This window comes from Plectropomus leopardus, chromosome 15 (genome assembly GCF_008729295.1).
Source record: "Plectropomus leopardus isolate mb chromosome 15, YSFRI_Pleo_2.0, whole genome shotgun sequence".
Lineage (NCBI taxonomy): Eukaryota > Metazoa > Chordata > Actinopteri > Perciformes > Serranidae > Plectropomus > Plectropomus leopardus.
Window position 1 is genome coordinate 14785486 of NC_056477.1, and position 15827 is coordinate 14801312.

Below are 15827 nucleotides of genomic sequence, written 5' to 3' on the forward strand. Positions count from 1 at the left end.
CATCAATCATAAAGTTTGTTCAAGTTTGGCACTATTATTATTATTTTACACAACTTTATTAACAAAATCAATTCACATCAATAAGACACCAAATTTTGAGCAAAATGTACATACATATTTTTCAAAATAGATACAGTAAATACAACTGAAATAAATAAGGGGAAAATAATACAGGCTGTTTCTGTGTCCTTACACAGTCTTGAAAAGTCTTAAATTGAATTATAGAGATATAAGTCATTAAAAGCAATTGAATAGTTTTATTTATATACATCACATATACATATACATTGCAATTACAATTATCTATACCTTGAAAAGTCGTAAAAAGCATTAAATTTAGCTATCTTTTAATAATTTAAAAACAAAAATACTTCATATGTTTGACAGAGTAACTTTCATGCTTGCCAAACTTTTTTAAAAAACTGGTTTTCTTTCCAAGACTTCCAATCATGTATCAAAAAAACATAAGAAAACAAAGTCTAACTTCATATCATATTTTACTGCAGAGTACATACATGCAATGCAATTAATGAAATACTGTCTATTAGAATGGCAAGATAGCTGTATAATGTAACCTGCATTACAAATATCCCTCCAATATATCCCAACATATTCAACAAACAGTTTGGTTGTACGTAAGACATTTATATGACATTTTCTGGACTAATTTACAACTTTTAGATGTTGTTTGTAGAATAAAACATCTTTGAGGTAGTAGAATAGTAAGCTGCTTTTTAACCAATCATGTGTTGTCTTCGTCCTCCACGCCCAGTGGTTTCCATCGACTCATGTCCTCCATGACAAACACCGCCCACACTGTTTCACTGCACGCTGCTGCTTTCAAAGGCCTCTACGAAGCTCCGAATTTCAATCAACTTTGTGCTAGATGATTTGCCCATTCAATCGATTCTTCTTAGATTTTGAAAAATAAACACTATACTGCAACAATGACAATAGAAGCCTTTTATTGATCCCAGAAGTGATATACAGTTGTTGCAGCAGCACGAGGACAAGAATATGACAGAGAGGAATAATAAAGTAAAAAATAAACGATAAGAGGTACATAAAGCAAAAAATAAGAATAGAAGGTAAAATACAAACTATTGGGTATGATACATGGCACTGCAAAAGGTGAAATGTGGTTGAGTTGGATTTAAGAAATGTTAATTTAATTCATGGATTTTTGTACTTTCTGTAACTCGGACACTCAACCTTCAACCATTTTCTCTTGTAATTTTACGTGGACTATTTTGGATTTTTAAAAAAATATTGGTTGACTTATAATGATCAAAATATTGAGTTTCAAAATTATGAAAATATAAAGTGTGGTGTCCAATTGGGCGACAAGAAAGCAGAGTTTGGAATAATAATATTAATAAATGCAAAAGAAAACAAATACAAAGGCAAAATACAGAATACAAAATAATTAATGATTTAATTATTTTTAGTAAAATATTTTAATTCACAAATGTTTTTTTTAAACTGGCCCTTTATTCCCTGCATTTCTAAAATGAAATAATTCTTTGCTATGCCATGTGTTAATGATATCCCTGTACCTTAACTTTTGTTTTATTTTTCATTAATTATTCAGTCCTTTCTTGTAGTTACGATCCGTTATTTTTTAATACATATCGGTAATTCTAACCTGTATTTAAAATGCAATGTCATCCTTTTTTAATCGTGCAATAGAAATGACTTTGGCGACATTGCTATTTACGACACTTCCGCATGTACGCGAAGGCAGCGCAGGTCTACCCGGTTGTGCTGTGATATTGAGAGGTCATACATTTTCGAAAAACAGAGAAAGCAGCCCAGGTACGTTTCAGCGCTGACTGAATTTACGTCTTTAATGAGTTTAAACCCCAACACGACCAAGATAATATCTACTGCTCCCCTTCGCGTGCCCTTGTGACGCTAACTAAACTGTTAGCACATTAGTTAGCTTGTGAACCACCTGGCTAGCTAACGTTAGTTTACTAAGAGAGCACTGAAGTGGTTTGTTTTGATTATGTTTTTGAGGACAGCTGTTTTAGTGTAGCTTAACGTTTGCTGCCGTGGGAATTTAACATGGGTTTAATGTACTGATTGAGTATTTTTAATACTCTGGTACGAGTGTTTCGAGTATCGAGACGGCTTGCTAGCTTGTTAGCATGTCTGTATTTGTTAGCCGCCGGCTTGCTGACAGGAACCGGCAGCGTGTCGTGACTTCCCCAATCCCATCTGTCCCTGTCCCCGTGTGTCTGTCCCCGTGTGTGTCACGCTATTTCTTTGATCGGCTACTTACTACAAATGTTACACAAAAAATCTGTCTATCTTAGTAGTTAGGCGCTTTGACTTTTAGGTTATTTGATAAGAACAAAATAAGAACCAGAGCCCGTCTGTGTGTTCAGCAAATATTTGTGTCTTTGAATCGACCATTTAAGTTGTTATCTCGCTCTGGAGGTATTTCTGTTGTGTATTTGCAGTTTGCAGATGTTACCAGAGATGGAAAGGGTTTGTTATTACCTGAGATCTGTAGGACTACATTATGAACGAGCACACACATTCTTGTAATAGTTGAGTTTTTGTACTCACCTACATTAGTGTCTCCTTTACACTTACTGAGTATGTAGAGACGTACAAAGATGAAACTGTAAGTTGATTGTAATGGACAACTAGTCTGATAATCAAATAAGAGTTTAAGTCATTTTTCAAGCAAAAATGTCCCACATTTACTTGTTCCAGCTCCTTAAATGTGGGAATTTGCCCCTTTTTACTGTCCTCAGCAACAGTAAATTGAATATATATGGTATTTTCGGTATCACCATAACATACCATGAAGACATACAAAAAAAGAGCATTCACTGTAGCACACCCCATTACAAAAACAAATGTGACAACTTACATGTGTTGGCAATACAATATATTTGGACTGTTATTCTGAAAAAAACATTTTCAGAAGTCACAGTGGGCTTAAAGAAATCATGATGAATATTTTATACAATTTGCTGAAATTTTTGTGGCCATATTAGTCCCGAGAATAATAGGCAGATTAATCAATAATTGAAGTTGTCATTAGTTGTAGCCCGAAATGTTGGTTGTGCTGACCGCCATTTCAAGCAGTTTGTTGTTCAGTTTCTTTTATCTTGAATTCACAGTCACAAGCTGATACAAAGTGTTTGAGGTCAACTTTAACGTGGTACATGCTTTCATTTTAGATAACGTACAACCTGATGAGCCAACAGCAGGCCTTTCTGAATTTAACACAGTGACAACAACCATTAGAGTGATTTAAGAAGTGTGTCCTTACTGTTTTAAAGTGTATTCAAGAAGAGGAAGAACATATGAATGGTAGGTAAACCTGGTTGTCTAGTTTTTCTGGAGTTTATTTGCCCAGAAATGTGTCTCATTGCTCAGTGTTTTATGCTGTGCTGTGATGGGGGAGGGGGGCTTCACCTCAATGCAGCTGATCTATTAATGGAGCAGAGGTGGAGGCTTAGCTGTGCGGCCAAGGTTGTTTTGTTTTAAACGATAATCTCACCTGTACAACTGGGTATCATCAATATACTGATTAAATACCTTTCGCTATGTATCAATTGTGAAAACATTTCCTCTTAGATTTGTATTGTCATTTCCTGGTGCACTCATCAGATTGTTCCAACTTTAAATATTTTCTTGACATTTTTAGACTTTGTTATTTGGATTAAGTTGTTGTGTAAAGAAAGCATTCGATATTTGAGAACATTGGCTTAAAAAAAAAAAAGCATTTGCTGTAAATATTTCTCAAAGTAATTGAAACCGCATAATGTTTTGTATTTAGATAATGTGAACCCTTGCTGCAGAACAAATTTCCCTTCAGGAGACAAGAAACATGAACTTTGAACTAGCATGGTTTTGGTATCTGTACTAAAATGCTGAAATAATTACAGTATAGTGTTGAGAAATGTATAAACCTGGTAAAGTACAGTAGCCAATCGGTCCAGCTTGTTAATTATTAAATCTGACATTTATTCCAAATTTTAACTCTGCGTCTCATCACTTGTTTCTCTGAAATACTCATAAACACCAAAATTGTATAAACATTTGAATCCAGCATAATAATAATAATAATAATAAGAATGATAGTTTTTATTTGTATAGCACCTGTCATACATAGATTACGGCCTTGGCCCTTTGCTGCATGTCATCCTCTCTCACTCCCCCTTTCACACTATGGTTGTCCTATCTCAAATAAAAGCAAAAGCCAAAAAATAATCTTAAAAACAAAAAACAAACAAAAAAAACAAGAGCAAGGAAAGTGGTCTTGAGCTGCTTCTTGAAACTATACATTTTTGCATCATAATGTTAATACTAATTGACATGTCTGCTGTTATTCAAAGAAAGCCAGGATGTCTGAAGAGTTGTCCCTCAACATAAACATCAAAGAGCCACGATGGGACCAAGGCACATTCATGGGGCGTGCCAAGCACTTCTTCATGGTGACAGATCCCAGGAACGTCCTGCTGTCGTCTGAGACTCTGGAGGAGGCCAGAGTGATCATGGAGAACTACAGGTAGAGGGGCAGGTGATAGGAGAATGGAGTCAGAGTATAAATGATTATATTAGGGACATTGTGGTGGTGTGAACATAAGGCATATATTTTGTGTCGATAACGTTGTTGCACATACTGTATAAGTTAAAAGTCATATCTCGGAGGTGGAAAATGCATGTTTTATGTTAATTTTATTTGCAAATATGCCAAAAAATATAGCAGTGTTTGTGTGACAGCTGCTGCTTTCAAATATATGGAAAATACTAACTCACTCCACCGATTTGTCCTCTTCAGAGCGGGAATTGTGAAGCCTGGCCTGACCGAGGATGAGCTCTGGAGAGCCAAGTACATCTATGACTCCGCCTTCCACCCCGACACAGGGGAGAAGATGTTCGTGATTGGCCGGATGTCCGCTCAGGTGCCAATGAACATGTCCATCACAGGCTGCATGCTCACCTTCTACAGGTACAGCAGAGGTTTTATACACAATTCAGTGTCTCTAAACACAAAACTGACAACAGTATCATCATCAAAATACAGGAAAAAGTAGAAATTACAATATACATGATACAGTTTGCACGTGATTAAAATGTAACCTTAATACAGCACACAGCACTGCATAAAAATAGAGATTTTAATCCCTGCACAGAGTGAAAATCCTCTTAAAGAATACAGAATATCACTGTCACTGCTGAATACTGATAAATCATTCGGCAGCTGAGAGAACAGTGAAGTCATGTCATCACATTGTGCTAAAACAACAAGTTTGATAATCAGTTCAATAGTTTGAGATATTAATCAAGTAAAAATGAGCTGTTCATTGATTTTAAAAAGTGTTTGATATCAAATAAACAAATACGAAATAATTCAGTCTCATTAGCTCTAAAGGCCTTTACACTAAGGGTCATGACAAATAAATGACATGAAAATCTGGACACCTGATAAATAACTCAAAATTATTCAAATTGGCAGTGACGCAGATTTGTGACAGTTGTAACAGCTGTTGTTGTGACATGACATCCATTCACGATGACATGAATGGTGGATGCCTTTATATGTGGTGGGAAAGTTCAGAAAAATTTTTCACTGTGTAGTATTTTTATCAATTAATTGACTAATATTTGCGTTTTGTGTTACAGCACTCGTGCAAATTAATAAAAAAAATGCTCCCAGTGTGTGTGGAGTCATTAAAGCAGCAGCACATATCTGCTTTGCTTTTGTCTTTAAGACAGATACATATGAATGATAAAAAGTGGGAATTATAATTAAATAGAACCCTGGAAAAACTGCCGAAGTTTAATAAAAAATTGCATAACAGGCTTTGGAAAAGACACATTTTCATTTAAAAACTGCTGGAATGAATTGATCTGCAATAAACCCTGTTATTACAAATATAAGCAAAATTAATTAACACAAGATTGAGCTGGGTGATACAAATGTATTTCTTTATTGGATGTATTTTACATTATTAAAATGTTTTCATTATTATTTGTGTCTGGAGATCAGTCTAGTAATCAGTGGGATATCACAGTGTCATTTTTGCATCATACCACTGAGGGGAGCCAAAACCTGAAATTTCAAATTCTTCACATAGTGGTTTCTAATAGTTCACTTAGGCAAAACAAGTAAAGAAAGATAAGCAAGGCCTCAGATAATTTATAAATGAAATTAATTTGCAAAATACTGTGTGCTTTATCTGCACTGAGTGATGAAAAGGCCAAATCTGAGAGAAGGTTTTATTCTTAGAACTATTTAGTCTGAAAGTGACAAAGCATAAATGTATAAATCTGTTTCAATGGTTAACAGTAACAGGGATTTACAATTTTGTTTGTTGTACAAAGTGCACAGCTGTCTGAGACTTACTTGTGATATGGGGCTGGCTATTAATTAATAAACTTGTGGCTTAAATTCAGATGATCAGCATTTCACAGCAGCAGGAAAAAACATTTCTAGCCATGTGTGTTTCTGTGGTTTTGAGTGTGTCACTGCACAAACAGATCTTGATCTTTAACTTATGTATACCAGGTTTTAATAACAAGTAAACTGTTGTGTTGACTGATGTAAATAATTGGTAGTTTCAGTATGAAATAAGTTATGATTGAGGATTACATGCACAATTTGTAATTTATTTACTTAAAAAAGGACAATGGACATTAATCCACATTCAAACAATTTTCAACACTAGTCCCTTGACTGATATTAAGAGGCATCCTAACATATTTCTGTTGAGGGGACATAAAAACAGCTCGCATAAACTAACCTGGAGACAGCAGGGTATTTTCACTTGTATGCTCAACTTATTCAGCTGTCGCCACATTCTTTGTGCAGTGCCAAAAATTGTAGTTTGTACTACACGCTCAATGAAATCTCACTTCCTGAAACACACTGTTGTTGCCCTCTTGTGTTAACAGGACTACTCCAGCAGTGGTGTTCTGGCAGTGGGTTAACCAGTCCTTCAACGCTGTCGTCAACTACACCAACCGCAGTGGAGATGCCCCCATGACCGTGAAGTACGGAGGACTTGTCACTTCACTTCCACTCTAGATCATTCCTGTCCTCCCTCTAAACTAGTGTCTGTAAGGAGGCTGTGGGAGCTGCTGTCCTCTCCCCTTCCCTCGCAGCGGTATTATGTTCCACTGTTAAGCATGTTCAGCCCCATGTCACCATGCACTCATGCTGACATAGGTTGTATGCTCTCGGGTCATGTCAGGTCGACGTACGTCATGCACACTCCTTTTATTGTGCCACAAAATGCATCCTTCAGGTCCTGCAGGAATGCATCATATGCATGTGTTTATAAAGAACATGCAAATGCTTATTCATTGACTAATCATGTCATAGAGAATAAATTCTTATTCCTCTGCCTTATCATTATGTGTCAGGATGCTCTTGGTTTGTTTTTTACTTTTGCATATTCACACATAGCATGAATTTGCACACTTACTTTGAAATGTTCCACTTGTATCTGATAAATCCTCAGCCTCATACTTTGTGTGCTGCGGCATCAATGATCTATTTCTGACGTGTGAAACTGTTGAAAAAGGAAGTGGGTGATTAATGTGTGTAATGTGTCTAATGCATGTGTCTCTTCACAGTCAGCTTGGTGCAGCCTATGTCAGTGCTACTACTGGAGCTGTGGTCACTGCACTGGGACTCAAGTCTCTAGCTACGGTAATGCCAGTGGTTGAAGTGAATACACAAAATAAAACAACGTAACTCAAATACAGACACTGATCTGCATATATGCAGAGATTTATAGTCTAAATGTGTTCTGATATTTTGCAGCGTCTCCCTCCAATCGTCAGCCGGTTTGTCCCCTTTGCTGCTGTTGCTGCTGCTAACTGTATCAACATTCCCTTCATGAGACAGAGGTGAGATCTCTAAAGTAAATGACCTCTGCTTCGCTCCTTCAGGAACTTTTAGTAACTCTAACAACAACTATGATTGCTCTACATCACAGCTGTTTTTGTTTCTACCAGGGAGTTGAAGTACGGTATCCCTGTGATGGATGAGAATGGAAACAGGTTAGGAGAGTCCGCCAACGCTGCCAAGCAGGCAATCGTGCAGGTTGTTGTGTCAAGGATTGGCATGGCAGTGCCAGCAATGGGTAATGTCAGTGTTGTCTGTTGTTTTGCTACTCATTACTTTACAGGGCTCCTTCGCAGTATGGAATTTGATTTGAGTCAATTCCAGGTTTTGAAAAGTGTGTAGGAAAAAAATAATATGGAAAAATACCGTATTTGTCTTTCCAAAAATATAAAATTGAGAATTTCTAAAAATAAATCTGTCATACAAGCAAAATGTTTTTCATGGCATCTGAAGTGGGCAGCCAGTGCAGCCACCACCATGTGAGAGAGAGCACGGCCCAAAGTGGGCTTAATGTTAACAGCACGACAAGAAGTATTATGTGCAACACAGAGCTGATCTGAGCCTGTGCAGCCTCACAGCCTGCAAGAGCTCTGCACCAAGTGCCTTATAACTGATACAAATTTCTAAATTAGTTTAAAAGAAAATGTAGCAATATATTTGCATTTATACATAGCATCTCGAATAATTTTATCAGTATGTGGTGAAATTGTTACCAAAAGTAAAACAGCCTATCTTTCAAAGTGAGGACACCTTTATGGCTGCATTCTGTTGAATGTGCTGTGAATATTAAATGATTTAATTCATTTTCTGCTGACAGTTATAAAAAAGACAAGATATGTCAGGAACAATAATATAATGTATTTATTCAATATATGTATAGTGAAAATAATATGAAAAAAGTAAGCACAGATCAGTTTACTTCCCCTGTTTAAACTTTCTGTGGAGGAGTGTGGACTGAACAGTGTCAGTTGAATTTGTTTGAACCACAGTATCAAGATAAAATCATCTGGCAATTATTTGGCAACACTTTAGCATACATAGTTAGTCTGTTACATGCATTTTAACAGTTTGATTTTGAAACCATTTTTACATAATAAACCGTCTTACTCAGATTTATTTCAATTTTCAAAATTGTGGAATGAAAACAGTAGTTGGTGGCATGAGAGCTAAAATAATTTCTCATCTTGTCAGACAAGTCTGAAATTTAATTTAATGAAACAGAACACTTAACCTGATATATTATTATTTTTTTCAGCTATTCCCCCTGTTATAATGAATGCGTTGGAGAAAAGAGCTTTCATGAAGGTAAGCAGACTGTCATACTGTTGTTTTTTAGTCAGTGGATTTACTGGATCTGCTGGTGTTTTGTGAAGCTGAAAAGAGTCCTGTCGCATTCCACATGTTATACATACATCAAATGCTTGTGACCAGACAAACATGTCTCACTGCCTCTTATTTTGTGTCCCTCTAGCGGTTTCCAATTCTAAATGCTCCAGTCCAAGTGGGGCTTGTCGGTCTGTGGTAAGTAACTTACACATAATAAAGTAGTGATATGTTATTTATGGACTCAAAAGTATCTGTATTTAAAAAGGAACAAGTGGCAGCATCCAAAAAAATCCCTCTCCATCTCTTTTTTCCAGCCTGGTATTTGCAACTCCTCTCTGCTGCGCCCTCTTCCCACAGAAAAGGTGAGAACAACCACATCATATTACTCTTGTACATGCACGGGCAAATTCACAGAAGGATTGTGTTGCTTTTGCACCAACTAAACCCTCACAAATGAGGAACAAAGAATTTGTGCAATTCTCACAACACCCACAACGGGTGAAATGCGTCTCTGAACATGCTGCCATGGAGACCGTGTCTCAGTGCTTTTATATTTAAATTAGGTAATATGCATACATAAAGACCTATGAGCAGCAATGCGTTGGTCATTTTAATCTAAACAAAAAAGTAAAATAAAGGCATTTTGATTTTTGCACAAACCCTGAAGTATCCAAAATGCACCTATATGTGACCAATACTAAGACCCAACCGCGCTTCTACTCCTTTGTCTTTACTAGCACAATATCTTTAGAGATTAGGGCCTTGAGATGTGTCAAATAGTGGTTACAAGTGATGCGCATTTCCTGGTGTTATCAGCGACAGCAATCATTATCTGTGAATTCACCCTGCAGTGTTATCGAGCATATTGTAGCATTTAATCGTATCCCGTCTCTCTATAGCTCGATGAGTGTGAGTGGACTGGAAGCAGATCTGCAGGAAAGGATACGAGAGATCAGTCCCAACACCACCACGGTCTACTTCAACAAGGGGCTGTAGGCCTGCCTCCACACACACACACACACACACACACACACACACACACACACACACACACACACACATACACACATACATTATATACACATATATGTTGTCTTGTGGGCACAAGTGGGAGGGTAAAACAAAATTTTTATTTATTTATTTAGCATTTTTTTTTGTTGTTTTTGTTGCGTGTGCTGCTGCATTTGTTTTTTGAAGTTAACCGTATTGGGCTGCTCCAAGTAACAGCAGAGGGTTAGCATATATTGATTGAAGATAAACTGAAGGGAAAACAAAACACTTTAAGAAGGACGTTGTCTGTACATAGATGGCACTCCTTAGAGAAGAAAATCTGGTCTTTTTTTATTGTGACGTGGTGTGTTTTCTGTCTTCCTTTGGTCAAAACTGCCTGTAGGGGTGGCAGTTCATGAAGTTACTGACTTGTTTTCACTCCAATATTTAATGTGGCATTCAGGTTCTCGAAAGTTTGAAGTCCTCTGCAAAGTTACTTGTAACTCTAGTTAAAAATTGAAACTTGTGCTTGTAAGTTGTGTCTGTAATTGCATCTGAATGTCAAAGAATGTTTTTTTTTGCCTTGTACACCCCAACCCCAACATAGAGTTCCAATTCGTGCTTAGTCAGCATTGTAGTATTCAATTTTTTTTATATAATTACTACACAGTGACTACAGGATGTTGCCACCAATAAATTTCCACCCAGTAGATCAAGCATGTAGTTCCACTGGAAAAACAAGTGCGTTCATTAGCTCTGAATAGTTCCTTGATTAATGGTTTTCTCCTTTGTTGTTCTCCTTGTTATCGGTGCAGCTTCTTTTCAGCTCTCCTTTAAGTGTACTTATGCCCTCATAGTCATAGACCAGGTGATTAGGTGCTAGGTACAAAGTGGCAAAGAAAATATATGGAAGTTACACTGCAAAAAGCCTGCAAAAAGTGCATCAGTAAACACTAATGAGTGTGATTTTTATCAACATAAATATGTACTTTTGCCATGGCAGCCTGTTTTCAAGGCCTTCTATCATTTGAAATCACTTTATGAAATTGTGCGGTCGCTATCTTTAGTGGCATGGTAATGATTGTCGTAGGTGGCGGTGCGTGTTTGTGATCTGAAAATGATGTGATCTGATCTGAGTTTTGCTGTTTGTGTTTTTCAAATGCAGTCACATGTCACGTGAAAACTATGTAACTCAGATTTTGTTGGTTTTAATGTCCTCGCTTTAACTGAGGAATTTTATGAGAAGGTTAAAAAGAAGTCAAAGCTGTCTAATTTGAGTTCGTCAAAGTCGGAGATACAGGGTTTTTATGTGCAACAGTGTGCTAGCCATCTGCAAAACTGTCATTTGAGCCATTGATGTCCCATTGTACCAAATGAAAGAAGCTAATGCTGCGTGACAAAGTCAAGATACTAAAAGCTTATTTCAGGGCAGTGGGTAACTGTGTGCACAGTCTTTGTTGTTGTGTTGTTAAAGTGGACAGTCGGCTGATCACATGACTGCTCATCGTGGTTAGGTAGTGATGATGGTGTAGTGAGGAAATGTATCCCTGTGTCATCCGTCTAGATTATGCAACAATAAATATATTTTTCTTGAATATAATCATAAACATATATATATAAAGTATACTATATGGAGCACATATGCATGAGGAATTTTAGAAGTTTTATTATGAAGGTGTGCCTCTGTGAGTGAAACCACCAGATGGCCTCACATATGCATCGAAGGACATTGCCAGCCACTCATATTACAGGAGCAGAGAAGTTTACTGCAAATGAGCGAGTGCACCTTTAGGATTAAAAAAGTGTGTAAAGTGATATTATGCATCTGTTAGTCAAAGAAAACTGTACCCAACGGCAATGCTGCAGTACTCAAGACCACTTTTTGGAGGTCTTGTTTTGGACTCTGACCTATTTTTACTCTTTTAAAAATGGTCGCAGACAAAGAGGACTCTGGAATTTATTTCAAGACCAGTCAAGACCACAACTGCAGGGTATCATAAAACTGCCTGTGCAAAAAGGAATGTTTAGTAAAGATGGTTATGTTGATTTTAGCTCTGTAGTGGTTGTAGTTGTTTTCTCAAAGAAAACAAAGGAGAATTCCCATGCTTAAAATTCACCTCTGTTATAGCTTTTCATTATTTTGTCAAGACATTTCTCATGGTTCACTTTTTCAAGCACACATATGAAAAATGTAGGGATAAAGAGGTGAATAAGCAGGAATCTTTATTTGTTTTCTGTGGGTATTTTTATGAGTATGTGGATCTTTCAGATCAATTTGACAGGGTTCCCACAGTCATAGAAAATCTGGGAAATAATTGAATTTAACAGTCACATTTTCCAGGCCTGTAAAAATCATGGAATTATTAAAAAAACATTAAAAATTGCAAAAAGTCATGGAATTTTGTTGTGTGTCATAAAATGTTTACAGTAATCTTCAGTGGATAGCCCTTGATGTAACATGACGGCAGATTAATATCTGCAGCTGTCGATGTAATGTTGCTCTGTTATGCGTCAACGTTTTTAACATTAACATCACGTGTGTTTATTCCTTTTCTCCCTGCATTTTGTCTCTCCATTCAAGTTTTCCAGCCAGTTGAATTTATGTTTAAACACAGTTTAAATCTGATGCGGCATGCAAGTTTGTCAAGAAATAAAAGCATTATGTGTCCTTAGAAAAAGTAATGGGAAAGTTTTGAAATTCTGTCCATGATGTAAGTGGGAACCCTGATTTAAAGAGTGCGTATGGTTTGCATGTTGCACATTTTATCGTAAGTGTGTCATGCAGTGTGGGACTTGCACTGGCATGGTCATGGTCTTGACTCAGTCTTGATACTTTCTGGTCTGGTCTTGACTTAGTCTCAGTTTAGTTTGACTACAAAACTACCGAACAGTATGATTGTACCGGCTGTGTTCACACTTGAATTCAACTCATCAAGCATCTGTAGTCACTTGATATAATGTTTCTGAAAACTGAAGTTGTACAATCATTCGTTTAAAGTAAAGAGTTTGTGGGTGTGAAAGAACTGTAGCAACTGCACAAGTACTGTACAGAAGTACACAGTGATTGTGTTTTATGTGATCCTAAATCTGAGGGATTTAATTCCAACTTGCTATCCCGCTCTTTGTATAAACAACCATATCCTGAAATACGGTGTTGATATAGAACTTCTCACTTCTGAATGAGAACATGGATGTCTTTATATTGTTCTCAAATGACGGATATCTCATTTTAGAAGGAAACTATTCTTTCAACTTTTACTCTCTGTTTTCATTCATATTTTCATATTAACACTTAACCCACAGACGTCTGTAACACTGCGACATGATCACATGCACTGCAGGACGGTGTTTCAGAGTTAGCATCACTAACTGTATTCCAATATTTGATATATTTACCGCATCATTAAGACATTGTGTGTGTTGTGTTTGGGGTGTTTTCCTGCCGAAGGTGAAACTGCACTATATAACCTTTGCTGTGCTGCTGTAGTTGGATTTGTGTTGCTATTTTAAAGGAGCTTTTTTTAAAGTGTAAACTGAAGATTGTATTTGTTAATGGTGCTGGATAATGTTGAAGGTACTATGGTTACTGCTAATTAGTATTTTATTCATTGTCTGGCAGCTGCCATTGCTCATAATCAAACAGCTTTCTGCTTTTGTCCTTTGTGTTTTTCTGCTCTTGGATTAATGGCGCGAAAGTGTCAAGAACAAAACTGGAGGGTTTAAGTCATTGTTTAAAAACATCTGCAAACATGTATCTCAGCCTGTGACTGTACTGTACCACAGTGACATGTCGCACCAGTAGATCTAGCCAAAGATGAGACGGGTATGAGCTGTACAGGATTGATAAGAGAAAGAAAGTTTTTGTTTCAGCTTTAACGTATGGACCTTTTGCTGGCTTCTCTCATGCAAAAACAAGCTTGTTTTTTACAGAAATGGTCCTCAACTTTGTTAATGTAACACCAAATTTTTCAAGAATGCCGCAAAACATTGTTATTAACACACAGTTAACAGATTGATGAAATAAAGAAATCCTAACATGAAGCTCAGTAAAAATCATTTTTTTGGCTATTTTATTGACGTTTCAATAAAACTTGAATTTACTCTGTATAGCTCCAGTGCATTCTGAGGCACCTACTATTTTATAACTTTGGTTACCATGAAGAAAATGTCAAATCTTTGCATACCGAAGGCACAAATGTAAAGACAATCCGTTATTGTTACACTCCATGAATGTTTTGGTTGTCATGTACATACTAACGTACACACATGTAGTCCTGCCAGTATTGGTGCACGGTGTTCTCCTCCTCTGTTTTGTATTGTGTTGAAATATATTTCCGTGATGTGGAATGTATTTTACTCAGAGCAATAGAATAAAATATGTAACGATTAAGTCCGAAGTAACCTGTTGTTCTTATAACACTAATGTTTTGATCAAGTGTTCATTCTTTGGATACATTCTGATTACTTATTTGATACTGTAAAAAGCAGATATGATGTTATGATTGATTGCCAAGTGGTGTGCTCACGATCAATGGCACTGTTTTGACTGGTTTGACAGGCGGGAACTTGATAGCTACTGCACAGACTCTGGCTCCAAATGATGTCACCAGTGCAAGATGGCAGCGGTCATATCCAGTAGGCAAATTTGCGAATCCTAAAATAGCAAAGGAATGACCTGTCTTACTCTCCCTGTGAGTACTCATTGCCTTTATTGGTTGGATCGGTTAGATTCAGGCGAAAGGAGTGAGACTGGTTAGGGTGAGAATGTCAGAGTAAGCTGATCAGGGGCAGAGTATTCCTTCACTATTCTAGGCTTTGCAATTTTGCATCCAGGATATTTTGGCTTCATTTTCAAACAGTGTGAGGAGTTGGTTAAGTGTTGTCCATTTTTTATATACAGTCACTGGTCTGTAGATAGAAATGGCTCATTATAAGGTAACCAAAACACAACAATTTCAGGTGATTATAAACTAATGAAAACACAACTATGAACATTTTTTTCCATTTCTGTCAATAGATGCCCCTAAATCCTACACACTGGACCTTTCAGTACAAACTTGTTCTTCTGCTCATGAGGAAAGGCCAAAGAATGAACTTTTAACAAGTGAGTACTGTTGTAGAAAAATCCAGTTCTGGTCTTATATGGCTCGTTTGTTCAATTACCCAGAAAATATGAGGCAATCAGATAACAAGAAGTCGAAACTAGATGTTTGAGGATAAAATTTTTCACTGGATTAGTTATTGAATTTTTACCAACATGTTTGGATCTGTCAGCAGCTTTCATCAGAAAATAAGAACTTTGCCCTCAGTTTTCAGCTATAGTGAAGATATATTCTCTTTTTGCTATAATAAAGTCATGCTTTGAATAACAATGGGAATTATGCACTAGAAAATATATATTTGCAGGAGGTATTTTATCTTTGTAATGGAGGAGAGACTAGAACCTACATGTTAGTAGAATAATCTAGAACAGGAAAACAAATATCTGTGTCAGTATCTGTGTGAAAAACTTGTGCTAGAAACATAACAACATTCACTAGACTCAGAATTTATCAAAACATCTAACTGCAAAGTGTCACCCCAACATAAAGATTAAATCTGAAAAATGAAACACACAGGAACATAGTCAACA

The 15827-nt window shown here is 36.7% G+C and overlaps 1 protein-coding gene across 3 annotated transcripts; it reads left to right on the forward strand.

The window, feature by feature from the left end:
- Window positions 1-1729: 1729 nt before the first annotated feature.
- On the forward strand, window positions 1730-10336 carry sfxn3 (sideroflexin 3). 3 transcript variants are annotated; one of them, XM_042501968.1, is made up of 11 exons: window positions 1730-1815; window positions 4359-4531; window positions 4805-4975; window positions 6922-7020; window positions 7606-7681; window positions 7796-7881; window positions 7990-8117; window positions 9135-9184; window positions 9351-9400; window positions 9520-9567; window positions 10105-10336. In XM_042501968.1, exons 2-11 carry the CDS (start codon window positions 4368-4370, stop codon window positions 10199-10201), a joined length of 969 nt encoding a protein of 322 aa, XP_042357902.1. In that variant the 5' UTR covers window positions 1730-1815; window positions 4359-4367; the 3' UTR covers window positions 10202-10336. The 3 variants fall into 3 exon arrangements, with proteins under 3 accessions (XP_042357902.1, XP_042357903.1, XP_042357901.1); XM_042501969.1 differs by having other exon boundaries at window positions 1740-1815; window positions 4363-4531; XM_042501967.1 differs by lacking the exon at window positions 1730-1815 and adding an exon at window positions 3202-3330.
- The last annotated feature ends 5491 nt before the right edge of the window (window positions 10337-15827 follow it).